This window comes from Symphodus melops (genome assembly GCF_947650265.1).
Source record: "Symphodus melops genome assembly, chromosome: 7".
Taxonomy (NCBI): Eukaryota; Metazoa; Chordata; class Actinopteri; order Labriformes; family Labridae; genus Symphodus; species Symphodus melops.
The window spans coordinates 23,630,752-23,654,197 of NC_136697.1; the positions used below are offsets into that span (position 1 = coordinate 23,630,752).

Genomic DNA, 23,446 nt, shown 5'->3' on the forward strand with positions numbered 1-23,446 from the left:
TCCTCCCCCTCCCTCTCTCGTCTTTCGTCTTCTCGTATTCCCCAAACCCCCTTTTTTTTTATTTTTTTATTCCTGGTTTCCAGTGCCAGGAGCTCCCCCCAGGAAACTTGAGGTCGAGGCTGTAAACTCCACGGCAATCCGGGTCACCTGGAAGCCGCCCCTGCAGGGGAAGCAGCACGGCCAAATCCGTGGCTACCAAGTCATCTTCTCTCGGCTCGAGAACGGCGAACCGAGAGGCCAGCCAAACATCATGGACGTTGCTTTGCCGGAGGCGCAGGTACTGGGTGATGTCTTACTCTTGTCAGGGCCTTTGTCTGTCTCTCCACCTGTCTGTAGCTGTCTTATGCTCATTTCCCATTATTTTCATTCTCCAGCGCTCCCCCTATTCCCTTCAATTCTCTGAGTTCACGCTTCATTTCCTCCACACAGGGAGACACACATGGAATTTTACTTCTGTCATCTACAGTTAACCCTCATGCCCCCCCCCCCCTTTCTTCCTCATCGTTTTTCTACGTGTAACTTTTATACGAGAAATTGGGATCCCGCTCCTACAGCTTGGGATTAGCTGTGGTAACAAGATCCATTCTAATTCTACAGTAATAGCTTTTTAATATTTTATATATGTTCCATCAGGATGGAGCTTTGCAGAGTCAATGCACCTCCTTGTGGTTTGAGTAGTAATACATATGCACTGCCTTGTTACCATGTTTATAAATTAGTTTTTTTTTTTTTTCTTCCTGATGCCGTGCTTTACACATTAATGCAGGCCGCTGCGAGTCGCCCAAAGCTGTGTGACACCGTGAGATGGATGAAAGATTGTAATCCTTAAGAGGGATTCAGAGATTCATGAATATCTTAAAACCAAAAAAAAAGAAAAAATCCCCCTCTCTCTCTCTCTCTCTCTCTCTCTCTCTCTCTCTTTTTTTTTTCTGTTTGGGAGACGAGAGAGCGGCTTAAGAGCCTCCTTCTGATTGTTTGCCGGGAGTAACATTTGCGCGAACACGCATTCACTCGCACCCAGGATGGCCTCACACAGAAACATCTCATTTGAACAAGTAAGCACTCCTTTGGCCGCAGGAACACCAGAGGAGGGGGAAAAAAAAAAAAAAAAACAGACTGAGCAGCCTTACGTGTGTCCCTGAGCAGCGTTTGCTGATAAATGCTTTGCAACAGCATTTTGGGTGGAGCAACAGGTTGCTGGTTCACTTCCAAGGCAGCGTTCACTGCTGTGCCCTTGAGTGGAGCTGTTAACCCTCATTTGCTTCTGTAAACACCGTGCTGCCTTAAAGGCTTGGAATTTCAGAAGTGAGGCACCGTGAAGGTCACCTTGAAATGACGTTTCAGACGTATTACATCCCAAGTGATGCTAAGTAGAAGTTTAGCTCCCTGCTGTGCAACATGGCCTTGAGTGGTAAAAAAAAAAACCAAATGACTCATATGTGCGCTTGTTAAGCCCCTAAGTGTTGAACTTCAATGGCAATTTCTAAGCATAAAATCCACATTAAGTTTATTTTGGACAAGCTTCGACTTTTATCACCGGCCCAGGTCTCTACATCATTCAACCCCTGAACACCTGAACACTGTCAAACAGCTTCTTCTTTTTGGCAGCTTCTGCTGACAGTCCGTTCTTATCTGACTGTGTACTCGAGTGCTTGACTGCCAGGACCGAATCACCGTTCGGTCTGGAAGACGTGAAAAAAAGACATGGTGGCTGCGTGTCTTCCTGGAAGTGTTTTGGTTCCAGGCATGGTTAGCGTGACTACGTTCTACGCTCTGAAAACTGAACTGAACATGACCCGGGTTGTTGTGCAAACAATACTCACCGCCACGTCTCATTTGTGCCAGCTTCACACAATAAACACAAAGCCACGCTGCAATTTGGCAACACACGGGATAACTCTCATGTTCCAGGACACCTCTCCAAACTCACGGCTGCCTCCACAGCACAAACTGGAATTCCTCCCTTCCCCTTTTTCTCTTGTTCTCCGTTTGCACTCTTCCTGCCCGAGAAAGCCGTGTGAGTAATTAACAGAGGCTTGCGTGCGGCTTGGTTACCCTTGATTGAATCATCTTCACAGATTGTTTTCCGTGAGACAGCGTTGAGCAGCCAACCTGTAAGGACCTGCCCCGACGTCGTTAAGACCACACAGTCAGCCGACGCTCCTTGTCCACCTTGGCGCCCCGCTGCTCTCGGAACAATCCCTCCTTTCTTGCTCATCTTTCCATTCACATACCACAAGAACAAGTGCACCAAAAAAAAACAACAACTCCGATAACATGAGCAAACACGCTCGGCTCGTCGTTCAACCGTGCAGTAGGTGTTCCAGCTGGCTGAGGAAAGTTCATGATTCATCCTAGACTCACGCTAAATCCCGCATACGCACACCTGTAATTGATGATAAACAAAAGGGGAAAAAAAAAAACAATTTTCTTCAATCCTGGCGCTTCCCACAGCGTTTCTCCCAAGAATTTACCTAATTTAATGTGAAATCAGTTCCATATCCAGCCTTTCACCTGCATCACACTAAGCCTGCCAGGGGGAAAACAAAAATCCAGATTTTCCAGGCTTCCTTACAACACAGCACAGCCTTACCTTAGACTTCAGTCTGGATTTAGAACTGGCTGATTGGATTTGCAGATTGTGTCAAAATTGCTGTAACCTCTCCCCCTTGATAGTGTCTGTCTGTTTCGGGCTCCTTCCCTCCTTCTCACCCTCACTCAGGGTTAGCTGAGTTGCTGGGAGGAGAGCGAGGAGAGCTCGCATGTGCGTGGGCGGTTTAAGCGCCTCTTTTTCTTTTCATGCAGGAGCCCACACAGCGGCCTCATTTCCCTGCTAAATTTAAACCAGAGGCCATGTTAACAGTGTGATGTTATCGACCCCTTTCTAACCATATCTCTATTGGGAGAGTGGCCTAAACCTGAGTGGGCAACTCCACCCCACTAAGGCTGCTCCGTCACTATGCACTCAACAACCTCTCGCTCCCTACCATGTGTTTCATCCATCCATTAAAGATGGCACCAAATGGCGTGATTGGGTTTGAAGCCATTAGACGCTGTCCGTGCGTCTTAGCATTTCCTCCTTCCTGTTCGCCTTCCTGTCCCGAGTTCGCCGTCACTCAGCGCCACTTTTCCAGGTTTCATTTTGTTTGACCGCTCATGCGTTTAAGTGGCGCGTACGCGTTTGTGTGTGTGTGTGTGGGTGTGCGAGCACATCGATGCCTCACCGCCTCAACGGCCTTCACAGATTGGAGTTCAACGTGAATCGAAAAGAAGAAAATAAAAAGGGTAGAAAAGAAGCACCTCAGCCCGTTTCACTCCATCAATCATGACAGCTCCTTCTCTTCCACATCACTCGTCCTCCCCTCGTTCTGGTTTTTATAGCCACACATCTCAGCCCGTGTCATCACATTTGCATTCATCCGCCTGCAAATTATACCGCTCCGTTTCCGCGAACGACGCTTATCAGCCATGATGTGTTTTCAGCTTGCGCTTGCATTCCAAAATATAAACGAGGGATAATTTATAATTCTCCAATGGATTTAGGCTAAACGCAACAGCAGTTGTGATAGGAGGGGATTAAGACCAGGAAGCGATAGGAACTCTTGTGAACCTTAATGTGTTCGCCGCTCTGTTGACATACTGAGTGGAGTCAACAGTAAACAAATTAAGCAATTAGGCACGTCGCAAACTCTTATTCATGGAGTTAAGTAACAGCTGTTCTTAAACGGTACTATTTAGTGGCCCGATGTGTCAGGGGAGCACGAGGCAGCAGGTTGTAATGTTCCATGTTTGTCGACGAGTTGCTACTGGGACCGAACACAGGCCTCACTTACGCGACAGTTAGCTGGTTGGTGATAAAGACCCATCCGCGGGGAGGAGGGCGGAGGAGTTGGGCCTTTTGTCTTTTCATATGCCAACAGTCAATGCGGGATGATGAACAGCGTCTCTCCAGTGAACAATGAATCAGTAGTGTGTGAGGCTCGCTGTCTTTGTTTTAAAAAATGTCTGGAGTTACAAGAGCGAAATTCTGGGCAAGCAGGCAGGCAGGCACCGCTGCCAGATTTAGTCTCTGAGGCATATGTTGTATGACTCAGGGTGAGAGGAAAAAAAAAATCTATACACGTCCAAATTGCGATGTGATTTATTTTGATAATGTGTCATCAGCTCTGCAAAACACTAACGATTTTGTATCAACTAGGTTACATGTAAACATATGTTTTAATCTGCTGATATAAGGAATTCATTTTCCTTTGATTCGACTGCAAACAAAGACGTAGTGTTTTTGTTTTTGTGTAACAGTGACTGAGATCTACACGAATAGAGACTCTAGTGTTGTGATGGTATAAAACAGTCAACTCTTTAGACGCAGATTATTATGGTTATGCTGATTTGTATTTAACACACTGTAGCTCAACCAGAGAAGATCAAATGATCACAAATGACTACTATGCTTCCAGTTGTGTAATCCCTCGAATCATCATGCTGCTTACTTCTTCCTGATATCAGCCAGTACATCGATGGACATGTGCGCATGGCATCGAGCTTCTCCTTCTTAATGGACCAGTTCACTTACATCAAACATCATTTGATTACCTCTAATGGTATGCACAACATTTTCACTGATTTTGACACACATTTTGAGACAATGTGTTGTTCCTATTGTTTGAACTATTTTGTTAGCTTGCAAAAGAAAACCTTATTTATAGTGTATATTTTGTTGTATATACAACAACAAATGAAACATTGCAGGCTTAATCGCAGTCGCTTCTTTTCGCGATGAAAAGATTTGTTGATGCCGTTCATGTTTATTCCTCTAGGGTCGTTTTTTTTTTTTCAACTTTGACGTAGCAGAAAAGTAAACAGTCAGTTTATTATAATTTCAGACAAACATCGCTTTGGTGCTATTGGCAACATTCCTCGAGCAGTTTCAAAAACGATCACAACGATCAAAACAAATGGTGCCGTTTCACGTGTAACAGCTGCGTGATTGCGCACATGTTGTGATGATGACGGCAGCTGTTGAGTTTCGTCAGACACGATGTTGGACCAACAACACTTAATGTGTGCTGCTCTGCACGTTGGCTGCGGTGCACATTTTCACTGAACACTCTCAAAGGTTCCTGCTGTTGAACGTCTTCATGTGAGAGGGGAATCGTTTCCTCGCTCTCCTCCCTCCATCAGAGGCAGCTGTAGTTATTCTCACTAATGCTCACATGCTAGCCGCCACCCACAGCTCTTCCTCGTCCTGTCCTGTTTTTGTTTGTTTGTTTGTTTGTTTGTTTCACATTTTGTTCCAATTAAGTGTCACTGGTGTCATCTCTCCTGCCTCGTGTCAACCAGGCCACCCACCAGTGAACTCCTCTGCAGTTGTGGAGCGAGCTGCTCGTAAACACCGGCAGTTGCGTTCTGCATCGATGGGGTTTGATGTCACAGGGCTAGCATAGCAGCACTGGTAATAGGATTTCACGCTCGGCACCGACGGCGCCCCGCGGCACGAAATGGGCTTTCACTTCCCCAGGGAATCACTTGGCCGAGCGCATGCGAGCAAGGAGAACATTTTGAAAACATATTGAAGTATTATGAATAAAAAAGGCCCTCCCTCTACGTCCGAACAAGAAAAAGGGAAATGCTTCCGAGATTCTTCTTCATAGTTGATTCTTCATTTCCACAGAGAGATAGTTTGCATCCTAAAGAGAGGCGTTCTGTGATCAAGGAAGACAGAGTTTTTTTTATTGGCTCCAAAGGCAAATGAGAAACAAGGCAGTGCATCGTAAACAGTAATGAACTTCAGAACCAGTGCTCAACTTGGCTACGTCATTTATTTTATTCCAGTCAACTTGTCTTCACTCCTTTTTTTTTTTATTTTACCCCCTCCTCGTCCATCACTCTCCCTCTCCCTCTTCCTCTCCCTCAGTGTGTTTTTCTCCACCGCATGACTCTGTCGAAACCTACATTCATCTGTCTTTGAGCGAAAAAAAGACAAGCGCTTTTTTTCCCTGCCTGTTGTGTTGTCTCTGACTCATTTCTCTCCCCGCCCTCTGTGTCCTGTGTCTTCTCTCCCATCATCAGTGGAATATTGAGGAGTCCACCGAGCATGTGAGTAACCCTCATGTGTGCTGCTGGGTCGTCTTGCAGGGCAGGCTCTTCTACCCTCTGCAGTTTGGGGTTGCAGTGTGTGTGTTTGTGTGTGTTTGGGTGACGAGTTAAGTGTGTTTTTTTTTGTTTATTTGGTTTTGTGTGTGCCGTGCCTGTAACCTACTCGGTGTGAATCCTCATAGAAAGATCATAACCCCGGAAAGTGTGTCCTAATGATTCCCTGTTTGAAAAAAAGATCTTGTTTGTGTTCATGACGACGACCTGAAACGCATGAAGAATACTTCCGATCATGATTGCAGCTTTAAGTTTTGTAATTTACTTCACACAAGAAGAAAGTCGCAGCAGCAGCCGAGATGCTTCCTGCAGCGAGTTTAGAGCTGATCTCCCCGTCATTGAGCGTACAGTGTCACCAAACCCAGCGAGACGCTGACATTAATCAGGCTCCTCTCACCTGCTGTCTCACCTACTGTTCCAGAAGACACGTCTATTTGAGGGGAGGAGCTGTTTTTTTTTTTTTTTTATCACTTTCTCACATCTCAGAGATTGCCACCAGCCTTTCATGTTCTTTTCATTCGCCTGGATGGCAGCTCACTGTTCCATGGCTGTCACGCAGCCCTTTGTTATGGCTTATTACCTCCCAGACGTCATATTGCACTGGCATAAGCGCGGGGGCCACATACTGTTCCTCGTGAGAAATTCAATAGAAACCTGCCAGAATAACAAACATGGCTTTCATCTTCCAAACAAGGGCAAAGACTTTATTTGAGAAAAGGTTTACAGCTCTCGCAGAAACACGGTCAAATAATTACTTTGAGCAATTTTCAGTGCTTGTTTCATGAGAGGGAGAAAAAAAAAAAAAAAAGCATCATAGGTTAATCTAAGAAGTGACCACCGGCGAAAAAGTTGATATAGTCGAGATTTCATCTGTTGAAAATCGACCAGCCAGCGAAATATGTGCGCCGATCATTTCTTTGATTCGATAACAGCCAGTTGAACAGAAATGTGTTGAAACACATGGTCAGATTACGCCCACATAGAGTGAGTCAGGAATGCCTGCCCTCCCTCCGCTCCGCACTCGCTGTGTTGATTAACACCTGACAGACTCTGTTGGAGAAAGACACATGTTCATGCATTTAGGATTGCAGGACTTTTAGCAGCTATATTTAGGTGATAGCAGCCTGTGGGCCGTTTGACTTATGGAGTGTGACGAGCGACAGAAAGATGTCAGCAGAGAAAACATTGGCATGGCTTGCTGACTTTAGCGTGAGGTTATCACAGGGATTCAAATAAACCTGCTAATAGAAGAAATACAGCAATAAAAAACTCTGACCAAACTTTGTGCTTGTGTCATAAAAAAAACAAAACAAAAAAAAAACCTCTACATAGTGAACACATGACCCGTTTATGTCCTCCTTGTATTTGGCTCCCAGCATGTTTTCGGACAGAACTTGAGGTCTAACGTCTGACCTTTAACGCTATTCGCGGCCTCCCTTCACGCTACGTATCTAAACAGTCGCTCACATATGAGCCAGGGTGCAGCCCGAGGTCTTTCATGTGTTCCTGAAGTGCGGCTGAAAACTTGTTGTGATCGAGCAATCACAGTTAAAGCCCAAAAAAAAAAAAAAAAACACCTGAAAATTCAGTCCACAGACTCAGTGACCTCTTTTAAATTATAAACCGATTTCTCTTGACGTAAAAAGTGAAGGGTTTCCATGGTTACTGGTCTTGTTATTATGATGCCCGTCTTGCTTCATTGCTTCATGTGCATTTTCATGTGAAGCATTTTGTAACAGAGTTTAGAAAAGTGTGCTGTTAGCACAGATTATTATTAAAACGCTTCCTTCAATGCTGCCCATTTTTGCCCGGCCCTCCTCACCGTTGTTACTGTAGGCTAGTGTTATAGGAAGGCTTGCAGAAAAGAATCCATTTCTATAACTAGTCCACTTGATAATCTCTGTAATGCCCTTTGGTGCTGCTCTAAGCATTTGCTCTGAAGGAAACTTTGAAGCCTCGCTTTTTTCTATTTTCTGCTGAATTTCAAAAGTGTTGCTAGACCCTGTTTGACCTTGCCAGAATAGGGGAGCAAGATCTCTTTGGATGCCACTGCTGAGACTGTTAAAGCCATTTTGTACGATTAAAGTAATGAGACTTCCTCCATAAAGTTAAAATGGTTTTATGATACAGTAATTTAGTTCTTTTTTCCCCTGTCTCTCTTAAAGGCTAGTACGGGAGCGCTGAATGTCCCTTAAAGAGCAGCACAGTTAACAGCATTGTCAAACAGAACGGGCTTATATAGACTGTTAAATGCTCTTCTATGGTCAGGAAATTAAAACTTCATTAGTTAAAGAAAACAGCATCCGAGTAAACCCGTGAAGTATTCCAGGACGATGAGTAGTATGCAGGGAGTTTCGGCAGGAAGGCCGGTAGGCATCTGTGCATTCGTCCTCTGAGTGGCCCCAGTCAGACACACACAACTTCAATCTGCAGGCGTTCATTTGTTCTCAGTATGTGTGTGTGTGTGTGTGTGTGTGTACGTGTGTGTGTGTGTGTGTGTGTGTGTGTGTACGTGTGCATAATGTACACCATGTCTCTGTACATGCATGTATACTGTGTGTTTTATCCACTGTACACGGGTGAGTATGTGTGTTCACATGTTTGCGTGTCTCTTGTCATTTGGGCTTTGTTCAAGCTCAGTGTGTTTAATTCCAGCCTCTGTGTGTGTGTGTGTGTGTGTGTGTGTGTGTGTGTGTGTGTGTGTGTGTGTGTGTGTGTGTGTGTGTGTGTGTGTGTGTGTGATGCAGGCTGGTGAAGTGAGTGCCAGCACTGCAGCACGTTATCAATAACAGAGTGTTGCCTTGGATTGTTTTGCCTGTTCTGCTCACAGTTAGGATGCGTTCAATGACCTGAGTGTGTCTGTGTTTTTGTGTAAATTTACAACCCATGCACATTGGATTCCAGAGGACAATTAAGAATCCGCTCAAGTTATTTCAGTAAATGACATCAGAGTGTTTTCATCTGTATGATTGATCCAACACTCACGAGTCTAGCATTCGTAGACGGCCGTGCAGGGCCGGTCCTCGACTCCTCTGGGTAAAGTGTAACGCTTATCCATGCAGAAGCAAGAACACTGACACACTGGTGACGTTCTGGTTCACTTGGTTGGTTTGTTGGTTAAAGGGTTCAAAGTGTGCCTTAAAAAACGGGTGAAGGATTTTTTCTTGTACATGACAAGTTCAAGAAAAAATCGTTGACCTGTTAGTGTGTGTTCAAAACTGTCTGTTAAATTCTTCAAATGTTTTGCTTCTTACAGGCAAGTGATAAAAACAAACAGTGCCAGTGGCTAGAGAAGGGTGTCATATGTTGTTATGGTTTTCTTTTGGTGCTGTGTGATTTGTGAGGGGAGCTTGTGTGAAACGGGTTTGTGGGTTGTTTTTGTTTGTTTTGTTGTCGTTGTTGTTGTTTTTTTTCCCCCCCACGGAGGCAGCCTCGCTCAGGCTCACTGATTCCTTTTAACCCGTGGCCTTGTGTTTGTTTCCATCTTACAGGAGGCCATCATTGGCGGACTGCATTCTGAAACCACCTACTCTGTCACCGTGGCAGCGTACACCACCAAGGGTGACGGCGCTAGAAGCAAAGCCAAAGTCATCACCACCACCGGAGCAGGTCAGAGTCAGTCCGATCAAGGTCATCATGTAAAAGACTGATCACCTCTGTCTGCCTCATTCAGCCATGGTCTCTGAATTAAAGTCTTGGTAGTGTCAGTGGGATCAGCAGCTGTTAAATAGTATGAATAAGAGATCTTTACTTTTATTAACCAAGTGTCCTGCGGCTTATACAAGGCTGAATGAGCCTCACGTTTAGCAACCTGAAGAGCTGCTGGTTCTCACATACAGTCGTGTTGCCTTTTTATAGAGCTGGACTTGTTATTTACCCGAAGCAAAGATTCCCAGGGAGTGATAGGCTGTAATATTAAAATAAAGCGGGAGGAGATTTCTCATCAGAAAACATACAGGAGAAGATCCCCAGAGAGCCACGGCGTACAGCTATTACAAAGTTTCTCTCAGGACTTTAAAAGGTTTATTAAAATTGTAAAATAGTATTTAGAGGAATAAAAAACAACCGCAGCTTATTCTTTTCTTTTACCTCTCCCAAATCTTCGTTCGTAGTCCCAGGAAAGCCGACCATGATGATCAGCACCACCATGGGCAACACGGCGCTGATCCAGTGGCAGCCACCCAAGGAGATGGTGGGTGAGCTGATGGGCTACCAGCTGCAGTACAAGCGCACCGACGAGGAGAACATGATCTCACGTGAGCTGAAAAAGACCGACGACCATTACACGGCCACCGAGCTGCACAAAGGCGCCACCTACGTGTTCCGCCTCAGCGCTCGGAACCGCGCCGGCATCGGCGAGGCCTACGTGAAGGAGATCAGCACCCCCGAAGACGTGCCTTCAGGCTTCCCGTTCAACCTGCGGGTCACGGGACTCACCCAGTCCAGCACCCAGCTGACCTGGGAGCCCCCGCTGATGGCCGAGAGGAACGGCAAGATCGTTCACTACATGGTCGTGTACCGGGACATCAACAGTCTACAAAACAGCACCAACCGCACGGCTGACACGCACATGACAATCCAGGGCCTTAATCCTGACACCACCTACGACATCCGGGTGCAGGCTTACACCAGCAAGGGCGGGGGACCCCTCAGTCCCAGCATCCAGAGCAGGACCATGTCCAACGGTACGACGACACACGAGGGACATTTAAACACACACACACACACACACACACACACACAGTGGAGGTGTTTGACTGGAAAACAAGACAAACAGAGTCACGTCATCGTTACACAATCACACAGTTTGCAACAGCTTACGTCAGCGCGCCCATCGACATCACATCACCTGAAGTGTAAACACTCTGTAAGAGGAGCTTCTCTGTCTGTATCAGTGCCATGTCTTCCTCATCTAACACTCTATACAGTACAGCTCTGTGTTTATTGATTTGTAGAGTACTAATCTCATTACACGCTACAGTCACATTACCATGCACCGCTTCATCCTCCCTCCCATTAGTCACCTATCTAAGGAGCATTCAGCGTGTGTTTTATAATCTTATTAATGTAAAACTTCTTATTTATAGCCACTCAATCGTGACGCCTATTTTAAGACATGTCGTCATATGCATTTCTTGGTAATCAAAGACATCTTGGTCTTTTTTGCGTATGTTGTTCGAAACGCTGTGAAGTAAATGGAGCAGGCTTCGGGAGATGAAGGCTATTTTCATGTGATCTGTAAACAAGCGTGAACGAGATGGTTGATGTTCTTCGAACGCCCCTGTGGCTTGTCAAGTTTTGGTTCAAAGGTATCGCCGCATAATGCGCTCACATTATTTACCGAGAGGGTTTCTTGTTGCTGCCGCGGTGTGAAATTGAATTATGCACGTTTTGTGGCATACAAGATGTCATGTGTGAGATAATAATCCAAAGGATTTTCCCCATCCCAGATTTTCCCACCCTTAACTTTGGTGTCAAAGCTGTGATGAAGACATCAGTCCTCCTCACCTGGGATTTGCCACCAAACTACAAATCCCAAGTGCCTTTCAAGGTGAGTGCAAGGATTCAAGTAATCCTGACAAATACACAAAGGGCACATTTTATCTTAAAACCTGCACTCCTATAAAACTCTTTGTAATGCTCCTTGCTTTTTGCGCTTGTTAATAAGATAAACAGATTATTCTTTCGTTAAATAATTTTAGCACAGAGCAAGAATTCTCACGTTGTTTATACTTTACTTTACTGCTTGCTTTACACACTGTGCGACACTTTCAGATTTTGACACTTTGACTGAGTTGCTAGACGCGTTTTTCCCTAATTGCCCCATTTGAGAGATATAGAAGTCGGATTCCTGTTCATTTACCAGATGTATTAACCTGTCGAGATGCTATCATACCAATCTCCAAGGTAATGGTGCAAAGACAGTTTAAAGTGTAAAAAAAAAAAAATAAATGTTTAAATGTGCCGCTGTGACATCTAAGCATGTGAGACAAGGTGTGCCACTGAGAAACCTGCTGCGTTTGTGTGTGCAAGTATGCGTTGGAGGAAGTGATAAGAGAGAAATTACATTTGTCTAGAGTTGTAGATTCTGTGTTTTTTTTGTTTTGTTTTGTTTGTTTTTTTGCGTTCAAATCATAACTCAAAGCTTTCCCTGGTGCGATCACACAGATCTTATACAACCAGCAAAGCGTGGAAGTGCAGGGAAACCTGAAGAGGAAGCTGATCTCACAGCTGCAGCCGGACACAGACTACTCCTTTGTGCTGACAAGCAGGGGCAACATTGCCGGGGGTCTGCAGCAGCAGGTGTCCATCCGCACTGCCCCTGACCTGATCAAGACCAAGCCCAGCACACATCAGGCTCAGGGTGGCAAGATGACCATCAACCTGCCTCAGGTCCAGACCACAACACACGTCAGGTCAGTACTGAACACACATGCTAGCTATCACACAGGAAGAGAAATACAGCAATACGCTACATGTTGTGTTTTGCTAGAATAAGAGATAAACTAGCTTGAGTTGATTTGATTTTTGCAGTCACCAGGTGGTTTGAGTAGTAGGCTGTGTAAAGTGTTAAGAGGGACCTATATATTTACACTGTTAATAACACACTGAGGAGATGGTTAGAATTTAAATAAGCAGCTGTGCAAAGGTACATTAACATTCATCCAGCAGTGAAAGCACACAATCATTTCATTATTGATGTACAATAGAAACTACAATTACATTATCATTTTATGAAAATATTTGTGTTAAAATAATTCAAAGGGAGCAAAAGTGAGTGTAGCAGCTCAAGAAGCTCTGCTCACTTCTGAAGCCTGAAACGGGAACTTTTAATGTCGCCAACTTAACACGGAGGCTGATGATAATTGAGACTTCTAACATCGGGGAAAGCTGTATTATCTTTTGACTCAAAGTGTTAAGAGCAGAATTGTGTCTGACCCTGACAAGTAAAGCCTTTCCTTCAGATACGCACACACACACACACACATCCATATAGTGAGAGTGCAGAGGGTTGATTGGTGAAAAGATTACAGGGCTGTCAAGGCTGGCGAAGCTCCAGCGCCGATTGACAGGCAAAGAGCACACGTGATTGGGGATGTGAGAGTGGAGGTGTGTGTGTGTGTGTGTGTGTGTGGGGGGGGGGGGGGGGGGGGGATGAGGGGTCTTGTTATACATGCCTTTTCCCACTCTCAGACTTGACTGACTGTTGAATCACAGACTTGAGGCCTGGAGAGAAAGGGGAGAAAAGCAGCTGCTCTCTCTGTCAGCAGCAGCTGATTTTACAAGTGGTTGAAACCTTCAGCTGAGGCAAGACAGACGAGGGGTGAGCTGGAGCAGCGGAGAAGGACAACCGGCGAACCAGTACATAAATACACATACGTGTTGTGTTTTCATACATCCAAAAAGGCCTGAATATCTTCTGAAAACTTTGGGAGTGAGCCGCTGAGTGAATGTAAAACAGCCACATTTTACATCCCGACTTTATCGAGACCTTTTCTCTCGAAAACATGAGTAATATTCCTCTTTGAATTCAAATTCGTCTCAGGGGGTCATTTCAGGTGAAGTTGGGTCAAGCAGATGTGTAAAGGCAGCAGGTAAAATTCAGGAAAATTCACCCTGAGCAGGTGGAAGGGATGGGAAGGTTTTTACAGCCGCACAGCCGGTTTAATCTTCATGCATGTTGTCAAGCTGTTTTATACTCGTTACTGTTTGTTGATATTGTGAACACATCCACTGACACTGACACATTAGAATAAAGCCATAAAACGTAATTTTGTTAGACTCTTGGATTCGCAATCTTAGATTTCCACCCAGTCTTTTTACATCACGTCTTTGTCCTGAGGAACACACACACACACACACACACACACACACACATACACACACACTCACACACGTTCATCACGTTCATGTTTGAAAACAGCTGAGAAACAGATTTTTGTACATTATGTTCTCAATAATAGTCCTCTCGAGTTTGACCCTGAACTCCGTAACGTCTTCCCGATCTGTCTGTCTGTCTGTTGCGTGTCTTTATAATGAAAGCAGAAAAGGAAACACACATTAGCAGACACATAGCTGCTTCTATTAACCTATGGAATCCTGTGGGGATCTCTGTGAGCTGAAGGCTCCTCTCACTGGGATCGTGTTTGTTCCAGTCTACATGGCAGATGTTCTTAGTGATTAGCCATTAATTGGGGAATGCAGAGCCAATCTGCTGGTGTTCGACCTTGGTTGGAACCTGCTTGTGTGCCACCCTAAGTTTTGAATTCAGTCCAGGAAACGTCACAGTGAAAGTATGTCTTCCTAAATGTTTGCACTGTGTTCATTAATACACTTGGCCCCTTTTGATCCCAGCGTGTATGCGCTACAGTCTGCCTGTCTTTACACCAGCTCTGTTTTTCTTGGCAGGTGGTACTACATCGTGGTGGTGCCGGTGTCCCAGTCAACGCGGCAGTGGAAGAATCCAGACGAGATGGACCTGGACGAGGTGAGTGCCAGCTGGTGGCTGATTGGCTAATGTGTGAGGTCAGGAGTCACGGATTGCATCTTCCGTTCCAACTGGGTAGGAAGTCACTGTTTGTAGCTAATTAGCTCTACCCTCCTGGGCTCGGGAGGGGGGGCTGACACGGCGGAGAGATTTTAAACAATGACTCACTCGGGCAGGTGGGGAATGTCCTGATTGGACGCCAAGTCTGTAAACTGTACCCATCTGCTGAATCTAAAGGTTTGAGTGCAAAGTCAATAGTCTTACGCTCGTTTAACTATGGATGTAAATGTTTGGCAAGTACCATTTGTCTTTATTGGACTGGTCAAACCTCCTGCTCTAGATCCATATGTATCCTTAAAGTCCCAGAGTCCCAAACAAAGTTCGACATAAGATATTCAAATGAGGATAAAGATTTCTGACGACTTTAGTTTTTTATTGAATAAAGGTATTCCTTGTCCACGAGAGAATTTAGGCTAAATGACGTGCCGGAATATTCATAGCATAATTTTTCAGTAAACTGTGAGGCTCCTCGCTTTTGCTTTGCTTTTGTTCAAAGTTCCCTGAGGAAATAAAAGTGGAGACCTAGAGAGGGAGAGAGATGGGACTCCCTGAGTCATTAAACACCGAGCAGGCCATTGTCTCCTCCCTCCGACATAATGATTTAATAAAGCTACATCTGGAGCAGCGCATGAGACATCACTGACAGAAAACAAAATGCTGCTGAAAACATAATGCCGCAGTGCTGTTTGCTCCTGCTCATTTATTAACGAGGCTGGCAGTCATGCTGAGATTGTGTGCTGGAGCAAGCGCTAATTGCTTACGTCGTAGCTTGGCTGCATTGTTTGCGAAGATGTTTCCGTGAGCAAAGGGCACGGTAGCTGTGGAGTCATTATCTCTTATTGGGAGACATAGGAAGTAGCAGACTTAGACAGTTTGATTGCAAAGAAGTTAGAGCATCCAGTTGGTCCAGAGGGTTTTGTTTTTTTTTATAAAACACACATAATAAAAATGTAGCCAGAAGATGGGAAATGGACATTTTGCATCTATCCTCCAATCTATTGATTAATGAGCAGTCACTTTTTTTGTATTTAAGGGTTCAAACTTAATTTAAAAAATGACCTTAAGTTTTGCTTTCTAATTTTTTTTTTTTTTTTTTTACAGCTGCTCAGGTCAAGTGAAGGCCCTGCTCTGAGGCGAAGGCGCCACCTGGACTCCTCTAAGCCTTACATAGCTGCCAAGTTGGCCTCCCTGCCGCCCACATTCACCCTGGGTGATGAAAAGAAGTACAACGGCTTCTACAACAAGCCCCTGACCAGTCCGCAGGAGTATAAGTGCTTCGTCCTGGCCGTGCTCCGATCCGAGGGGACCGACAGCGCTGCAAATTATGTAAGACACACACTTAAGTGAAACTGTCATTTTACTGATTAAGGACTGACAATCACGCAGCATGCCTCAAAGTTGTGTTTTTCACTTTCTGAGTAAAGCCCCCTCCTGGATTTCTTAGATTAAAAACTTCATTTACCTGAGCTTGTACTCTATATTTATTTGTGACATGTTTTCTCTTTTCACACAAACTACTTTAGTTTATCACCCATCCTCAGGCTGTGACAGCGTTTCCAATCAAACCGTTCCAAAATGGCAGTGGCAAGCCAAATTGTTGTTGTTTTTATTGCCACTTACCCTTTACTAGCGCCGCCTCTAAAAGTCATTGCAGCTTGTCCTGATAACTCCCTTATCAGTTGACAACAACATCAGAGATCCAGCTTTGCCATTTTTGAGAGCTGGTTGGGCGCTGTGCAGCTCTCTTAACTGTGCTTATACAAGACCCTTGGCTTTCTAAGTGGATGCCCTGTATGCTCGTCAAACACTGCACTCGTGCAGAGTCCCAGCTCTCCTCCAGGATGGTCTGGAGTAAACTTCACTGCAGGAAGAATGAGAGGCTGCAATTGCTCTGGGCTCCTCCACTACCCGAGACATGCATATTCAGAAGCTGGACCACGGGCGAGCACAGAGGGGAGGGGTGTGCAAGTTCTTCATGTCCGAAACCAAATCCCAGACTTTTCACCTATTACATTCTCTCCTCTCACATCTCCTCCCTCTTTTTTTTTTTTAATTCGCTCCCTCTCTTCTTTTCTTTGTCTCTCTCTCTCTACTCATCGTTCTCCACCATGAAGAGAGCAGAGGAGATTGATTAGTGCAGCTGGAGTTAAGAGGAAGACGAGGGCCTGGTCACAGGGCCTAGGGAGTCTGTAAAGCAGGCCTGATTCCCTTGAAATGCTGCTTTAAATGTCCCCAAAAGCCCCCCCCCATCTCAGTAATCCTCCTCTCCTTCGCTCTGACGAGGGGAGGGAGGTGCGAAGGAGGCTATAGTGGGCAGCCATGATACACTTGACTTCAAAGGAGATGCTTAAACCCCATCGCTGCACAGCACTCTCACTGCAACCGCCAGACGCTGCAGGTTGGATCAGTGGCACTCAAGATTTGTCTTTTTCAGTGTTCTGCCCCTCCTTAAACTATGTAGCACCCTCCCACTTTAAAACTTAATCACTTGGATTAATCAGGCTTCACTTACAGGGTGAGTCAGTCAGTGTTTACCTTCAGGTAACCCCAATTTCTTCACATGCAAATGAGACGCCTGGTTTCCTTAACTGAGGGAAAGGTTTCCAGAAACTCGCTTAGCTGTGCTGCATTACTGAAAATGACTGCATTTTTTTTTTATTATTATTATTTTTTTTATGTATGAACAGTTTTATTAAAGGGTTTGTACAAAGACAGCAGGGAAAGAGTTGAGCGACACGGATTAGAGTTAAGATAATTACTCTTGCAGTTTATCCTTGCAGCCAAAGTAATTATATCCAATGTCAGACCAACAAGGGAGGAGAGAAAGTTGAGATTTCAAACGAAACAGTAGACAGTAGTTTTCTAACAAACAGGAAGTGCACGCATGGGGAAATAAAGTGTCTGTTTGGTACAACAGAGCCTAGCCTCTCCATGAACTGTCCGTCCCAAGACCTGGATGAAAAGAAACCCTTCTTCAGGCCCTGTCACAAATCCACTCAGAATATTCAATCCTTGGCTCAAAGTACAGTAGACGATGGGAGAGAAATCCAATAACTGACGGGCTGCATGTAAGAAACAGGGGTATTACAGGATCACTGCAGTGCATGTAACACACGCTTCTCTCCCTCTGACCTTGTTTCCTGTGTGCATGACAACATGCCGAATTCTGAGGCGGAGACTACAGGCAGGCTGTCATTGATCGCCGCGCAAATCCCCCATACGCACTCTTTGTGAGACTCCGAAACCACTGCAGCGTTTGTTTTTGTCACCCCCAACGCAGCACTTGCAAACATTTATTACCAAACACAAACGGGTACAGAAGGTAACGCAGGCAGCGGGATGGAGCAGTTGGCAGAAGCCGCCTCGAGCGGGATCTTCACCAGACCCAGGAGAATAAGACAACAAGTACTGGAGTAAATGACTTGTGTCTTTACTACACTTCCCCAGCACCACCCAAACTCCCTCAGCGTAGATCAAACAGGACCGCCAGGGTTTAATAAGCCCTCGTATATCAATGGCCACAAGCAGCCAGCAGTGGTTGGAGGAAAGAAGAGAGGGAAGGAAAGGCGAAGGGGGGGTGAGAGAGAGAGAGAGAGAGAGAGAGAGAAAAAAAGAGAGAGTGTGCCTTCATGTCTCCCCAGCACCCAAGGCAGATAAACAAGCCGGGGGAAGTGTGAAATGGGATGATAGATGCTGGGTGTGTATAAACAGTATCATTTAATGCGAGAAGAGAGAGAGGGAGGGAGGTAGCATGAAATATTGTGTGATGTGAGACAGAGACGAAGGGAGCTGTTGGAGAGAGGAAAAGAGGGAAAGCAAATATTTGGTATTGTGTCCCGTCCAGTCTGTGAAGCTAGCATGAGAGGGAAGCGAACTGGTGGGAGAGGAGGAAACTGTGCTAATGTGTGCTTTTCTTTTGATAGCCTAGGTGAGTCTGTGGCTCACAGATGTGTTTACAACTCTTTTCTTTTTCTTTTTTTTTGCAGAGCTTTTCAGACATTTTATATTCCACTCACTCGCAACAAGAATTGGCTTTTGTAGCACTAATTCTTTTGGTGCTCTGGGCTCCAAACACCCTTAACATGGAAAACCGGCTTCTTTCCATATTCAAAATGCTTAAAAAAAAAAACAATATCAAGAGAGATTTATAAAAACAGGATTGTTTTTTTTTCTTCTTCCCCAGCGAAGACTGTAAGCTAATCCAGACCCAACTTTTCACCAAGGGTGGTCGAAGGTGTTTTCAATTCAACCCTTCTATGTGGTGTACACTGCTAGTTCTTCTCCCCTCTAGTGATGCCTCCAGACATCTGGATGCTTTGTATTCAGACGGCCAGAGAGGGAAAAGTGCAGTTCTGGTGCTGAATTGGAAAGAGGGCATGTAAGGGAAAACAAGTGGTGAGAAGGAAGTGTGAAATGAGAACTGCAGTGTGAGGGAGAAGGGTCATCATACAGGCTAGGCTACACCCTGCAGCCATCTTTCTGTTCCTCGAAGATAAAGACATACTCTTACACACTGTCATCTTCTCTCTTACTTTTTTATACCTCTGTGTTTACCGTCTCCATACAGTATCTCTCTGTCGAGCCTCTTCCTTCTCCCTCTTGTTGTCTTTCCTCGTGTCATGCAGCAATGAGCTGCTCAGCCTCCCCGGGGAGGCAGAGGGAACGGCAGATACGTAATGGGTCTCTTTGCATGTTTGTTTGTTTGTCTGGCACACATGCCCGCGGCTTATTTAGCCACTTTTGGAGAGTCGTGGAGCTTGCGGGGTCAACGGCGAGTTGAAACAAATGTTGCCTGTGCTGCACGTAGCGGATGCTGTGCACAGGGGACGGCAGAGCGGCGGCCGACTCGGGAAGTTTTGTAGCCCACAGGCCAGATTGCTGACTCGATACACTTCTACCTAGTTCAGTCAGTGTGTGTGTGTGTGTGTGTGTGTGTGTGTGTCCTCGCTCTGTGCCATCTCTCATCACCTACTCTCACTCGCGTTCTCTTTCTTTTGTCTCAGACAAACACTCACAGTCGCACACGTACACTCTCAGCAGCATCAGCCTGAGACAAACACACACTCTTCTCTCGTGGAGACTCAGAGGAGCTCAGAAAGAAATGATGTATGCTCACACAGGCTCTCACGCCCATTTATTCCATGTATACACACAATCCCACTCAGCTCTCTTCAGACTTACAGTTGAACATACAGTGAAGCTCGAGTGCTTACATGCAGTGTAAACACCCACCGTTATATTCTCCACTTTGTCTCTTCTCAGTCGGAACGTCATTTAATTTGAACAATCTGACGTGCTTATGATTCTTTGAATTGTATCCAGTGTTTAAAGGCTCCACGTGATCTGTTTCTATGGTTTCCAGTCCTGTGTTTGTGCCAGTGGGTTGTTTCTTTTGCACTAGTGCCCAAGGTGAATTTATATCTATTGTCATCTCCTCCAGTTATAAATAACTACAAACCATGTATTGAATTGAGAACTGTCAGCGCAGCACGAGACATCAATCAGAGCAGCTACAATTCAAAGACGGGATTGATTATTCGTTTTACACTTTGAAAGTACAAATAACACATTTACTTCATTTATAATACTGGACCTTGTTCCAAACGCTGGAGTAAGAGCCAAAGATAACGCCGTCTTCATTAGATTAAATGATTTTGTAGATGAAGCATTGTGTTTACAGAGATCATTTACCAAAGACTGTAAACACTGTGAGCATACAGGACACTATGAGGAGACGAAGAACAAAGAAATCCTCCCCGTCGAATTATGTAACAGATGTCTTCTATCATTGCTGTTGATCTACGGTTATAACTCCAGTATGCCATTTATTGACCTGGACTAATGTCCTCCCAGTAAACCAGCACCAGAGATAAACAGCCATCTCAGTTACTTCAGATTGACCTACAACGTTACATACAAAACATTCGACAACTAAGCAGCAAATTATTTTCCTTTCATCTACTGTATGTGCTACAATATGATCACCTCCTTCAGCTGACTCAATAAATGGTGTCTAGAAATGCGTAAATCTCACTCGAGCACTAAATGCCACCATCTTGCCTCCTTTCTACTTTGCATTTATACATCCACATACTGTGGAACGTGCACAGAGCGCCTAGATTGAGGTGTGAGGAAGTCAATTCCCGATCGATGTATCTGGGTGTGTTCGTCTCACTTTGAAATATTTGCCGTAGTTTGATTTAAGTGTTCACATTTCGAAAGTCCAATTTTAGTCGGGCGCAGGCAATAAATCCAAATTGAATGGTTGTGTAAATGTTCTTCAGTGCGGGCTGCAAACAAAGCCTTCGAGTGCATTTGGATGTTTCATAAAGGACATTTGTCATGAAGCCTAGTGAATCATGGTGTTTTAAAAACATGGAGTTAATCGAGCTCTTACAGAAAAAGCCATTTCTGTCCATTTTGTGCACACATGTACATCTCTCACTGTGTGTGACTCACACATTCCTTCACTGCACCATCGCTCCATTGTGATATCACTCTGCGAGGGCATTAGGATCTGCGTGACTGAGCTTTTATCAGATATTAGGGCCGTTTAAATGGATGATCCCAGTACTTCGGCGTGACCAACAGACAAAAAGCTCTCTCTTTTTGTCCGCCCGTCTCCTCTCCTCTCACTCCTCTTACCCTTATCCTTCTCTGAAAGCACAGCTGCAGTCATTTGTTACACCATCCCCAAAAAAAAGAAAAAGAAGAATTCCCAGGATTCCCTGCAGGGCCATATCCTCCAGTTTTTTTGGGCCCTTCTGAAGGAACGGGAAGCCTCGTGGTGTCATCACATCAGTCGTGTCCCTCCACTGTGTAGTCTTTGTTCTTCGCTAATGAGTTCACACAGGACGAGAGAAAAACAGTCTCATGAGCTCCTTGTGTGCATCTCTGTGTGAAATATTGCTGCTTCAAACTAACGCCGTAACGTGGGAATGTGAGTCTCTTTACTTTGTGCTCGAGTCCTCTCTTGTCTGGGTCTAATATCGGAGTTTCAGGTTTGCACGTACACGATTGAGACATGCTGTAACGTTCACACCCACACAGTAAATGTTTCCGGCAGTTGCCCAAGAGAAGGGAGCGATAACAGAAATATATGACAGAGCGCAGGACTCTTTGAGCTCATCTCAGCTTATCTTTCCAATTAATATCTGCCTGTGTGCAGGAGAGCAGGCTGCTGTGCAGCTAATGATCCAGATTACTGCTGCCTGCCGCCCCGCCACTCCGCTGCACGATGGGAGCCCAATTCCCTTCAAGGGGCTGCGATCTGTCACCCATGCCCCCGCCGCATCCTCGCTTCCCCTCCCCAAACCTGCATCTCCCCTCTTCGTTCAATGGGAGCCACGCTGAGCTCTAATGACAGATGCTTCGCTCCTCCCTCTTTCTTTTCCTCATCTGTCACCTTGCTCTCCTGCAGCCGTACTCCATTTACTTTCAGATACTTTTTTTTTTTTTTTTGAAACACCATACTGTGTCGGCCTGCACACGCACTCCCTGAAACACACTTCCGCCTCTCCCACCTTTACTTCTCCCATACGTCAATTGGAGACGAAGGAGCAGAGAGATGTCTCATTTAAAACCAAGGTGGAAATGCCGCCACGCCGTCACCTCCTCCACCTCCTCTTCCGTCACGGTGTGAGCACTAATGAAGAAGAGATGAGTCCTCTCCTGTGCCCCCATTTATCTCTGTGGCCAAGGGACATGCACACTCATCCCTGCATCTCTGTCTGCGCCTCTCCGGCTCTCCTGTCTCGCCCCAGCTCATCTCTAGCGTGATGCAATCCTTTAGTGGAGGCATAATAACTTCATTAACAAGGATGGTTATTGTTTTTGGGGAGAGAGTCTTTTGAGCTAGCTTCATGGCTTGTTCTGACGTATCCTTGAACCGTAGCTTATTAATATCATGAAATAACTTCTCAGGATGCCAGGAGCATGAAATTTGCATTCAGATACTTTGATTCCTTTTCCTAACAAGGTCGACGTAGCAAGCTCTATATATTTTTAGCGTTTCCCACATCGTTACATTAGCTACAGAAAATACTGATTATTTTTAATGATTTCTCCTTTATTTGTTTATTTGAGAAAAGGGGACTGCTTGTTATATTGTATTTGTTATCAATTGTTTGACTCTTGACAACTACAGATTTACGACCCCTTTTGTAACCGCATCATATAAAGATTGTTTTAATCCAGCATTTGCATCGCCTCACCTTGCCAGTGTACGAGAAGGATATTGGCATATAGATGTACATCGTCTTTATACACAAAACACGTCCTCTGCTTCCACCGTCACTAAGAACTCTACAGTATGTTGAAGAGTGCTTGCTTGAACTTCCTTTCCCCTGGGAAGGCTATTTTTGACTTGCTTTTTAGGAAGTGTAAAATCCCCTGAAGGCGTGATTTAGATAAGAAGGGAAAATCTTGCATCCATCTCAAAGCTTTGAAGTGACTTAGCTCTCATGCACCTGTGTTTCTCACACATGTTCTTCTCCCTCCCCCTCCTGCAGATGACTTTTTCCGCCAGTCCTTACTCCGACCCCATCCAGGGCACAACAAGCATGGCACATGGGATGGAGCATCCCGAAATGTTGTGGGTCATGGGTCCAGTGCTGGCTGTGGTCCTCATCATCATCATCGTCATCGCCATCCTGCTCTTTAAGAAGTAAGAGGCCGCGCTCAGCCGCTTGCGTCTGCGGCTGTGTGAGCTTGAACTGCAGTGACACTTGTGATTGTAGGTTTCTTTGG

At 45.2% G+C, this 23,446-nt stretch overlaps 1 protein-coding gene across 14 annotated transcripts in view; it reads left to right on the plus strand.

Moving 5' to 3' along the window:
* ptprfb (protein tyrosine phosphatase receptor type Fb) overlaps positions 1-23,446 on the plus strand; it is a 170,486-nt gene that overhangs the window by 115,784 nt on the left and 31,256 nt on the right. For 7 of the 14 annotated variants that reach the window (XM_079348478.1, XM_079348471.1, XM_079348481.1 and 4 more), the window contains 9 exons: positions 84-277; positions 6,070-6,096; positions 9,642-9,759; positions 10,263-10,835; positions 11,601-11,701; positions 12,319-12,566; positions 14,560-14,638; positions 15,800-16,024; positions 23,209-23,363. In XM_079348478.1, the coding sequence (XP_079204604.1) occupies positions 84-277; positions 6,070-6,096; positions 9,642-9,759; positions 10,263-10,835; positions 11,601-11,701; positions 12,319-12,566; positions 14,560-14,638; positions 15,800-16,024; positions 23,209-23,363 (1,720 nt within the window). The remainder of the gene's footprint in view (positions 1-83; positions 278-6,069; positions 6,097-9,641; positions 9,760-10,262; positions 10,836-11,600; positions 11,702-12,318; positions 12,567-14,559; positions 14,639-15,799; positions 16,025-23,208; positions 23,364-23,446) is intronic. The other 7 variants (XM_079348480.1, XM_079348473.1, XM_079348472.1 and 4 more) reach the window with 1 other exon arrangement.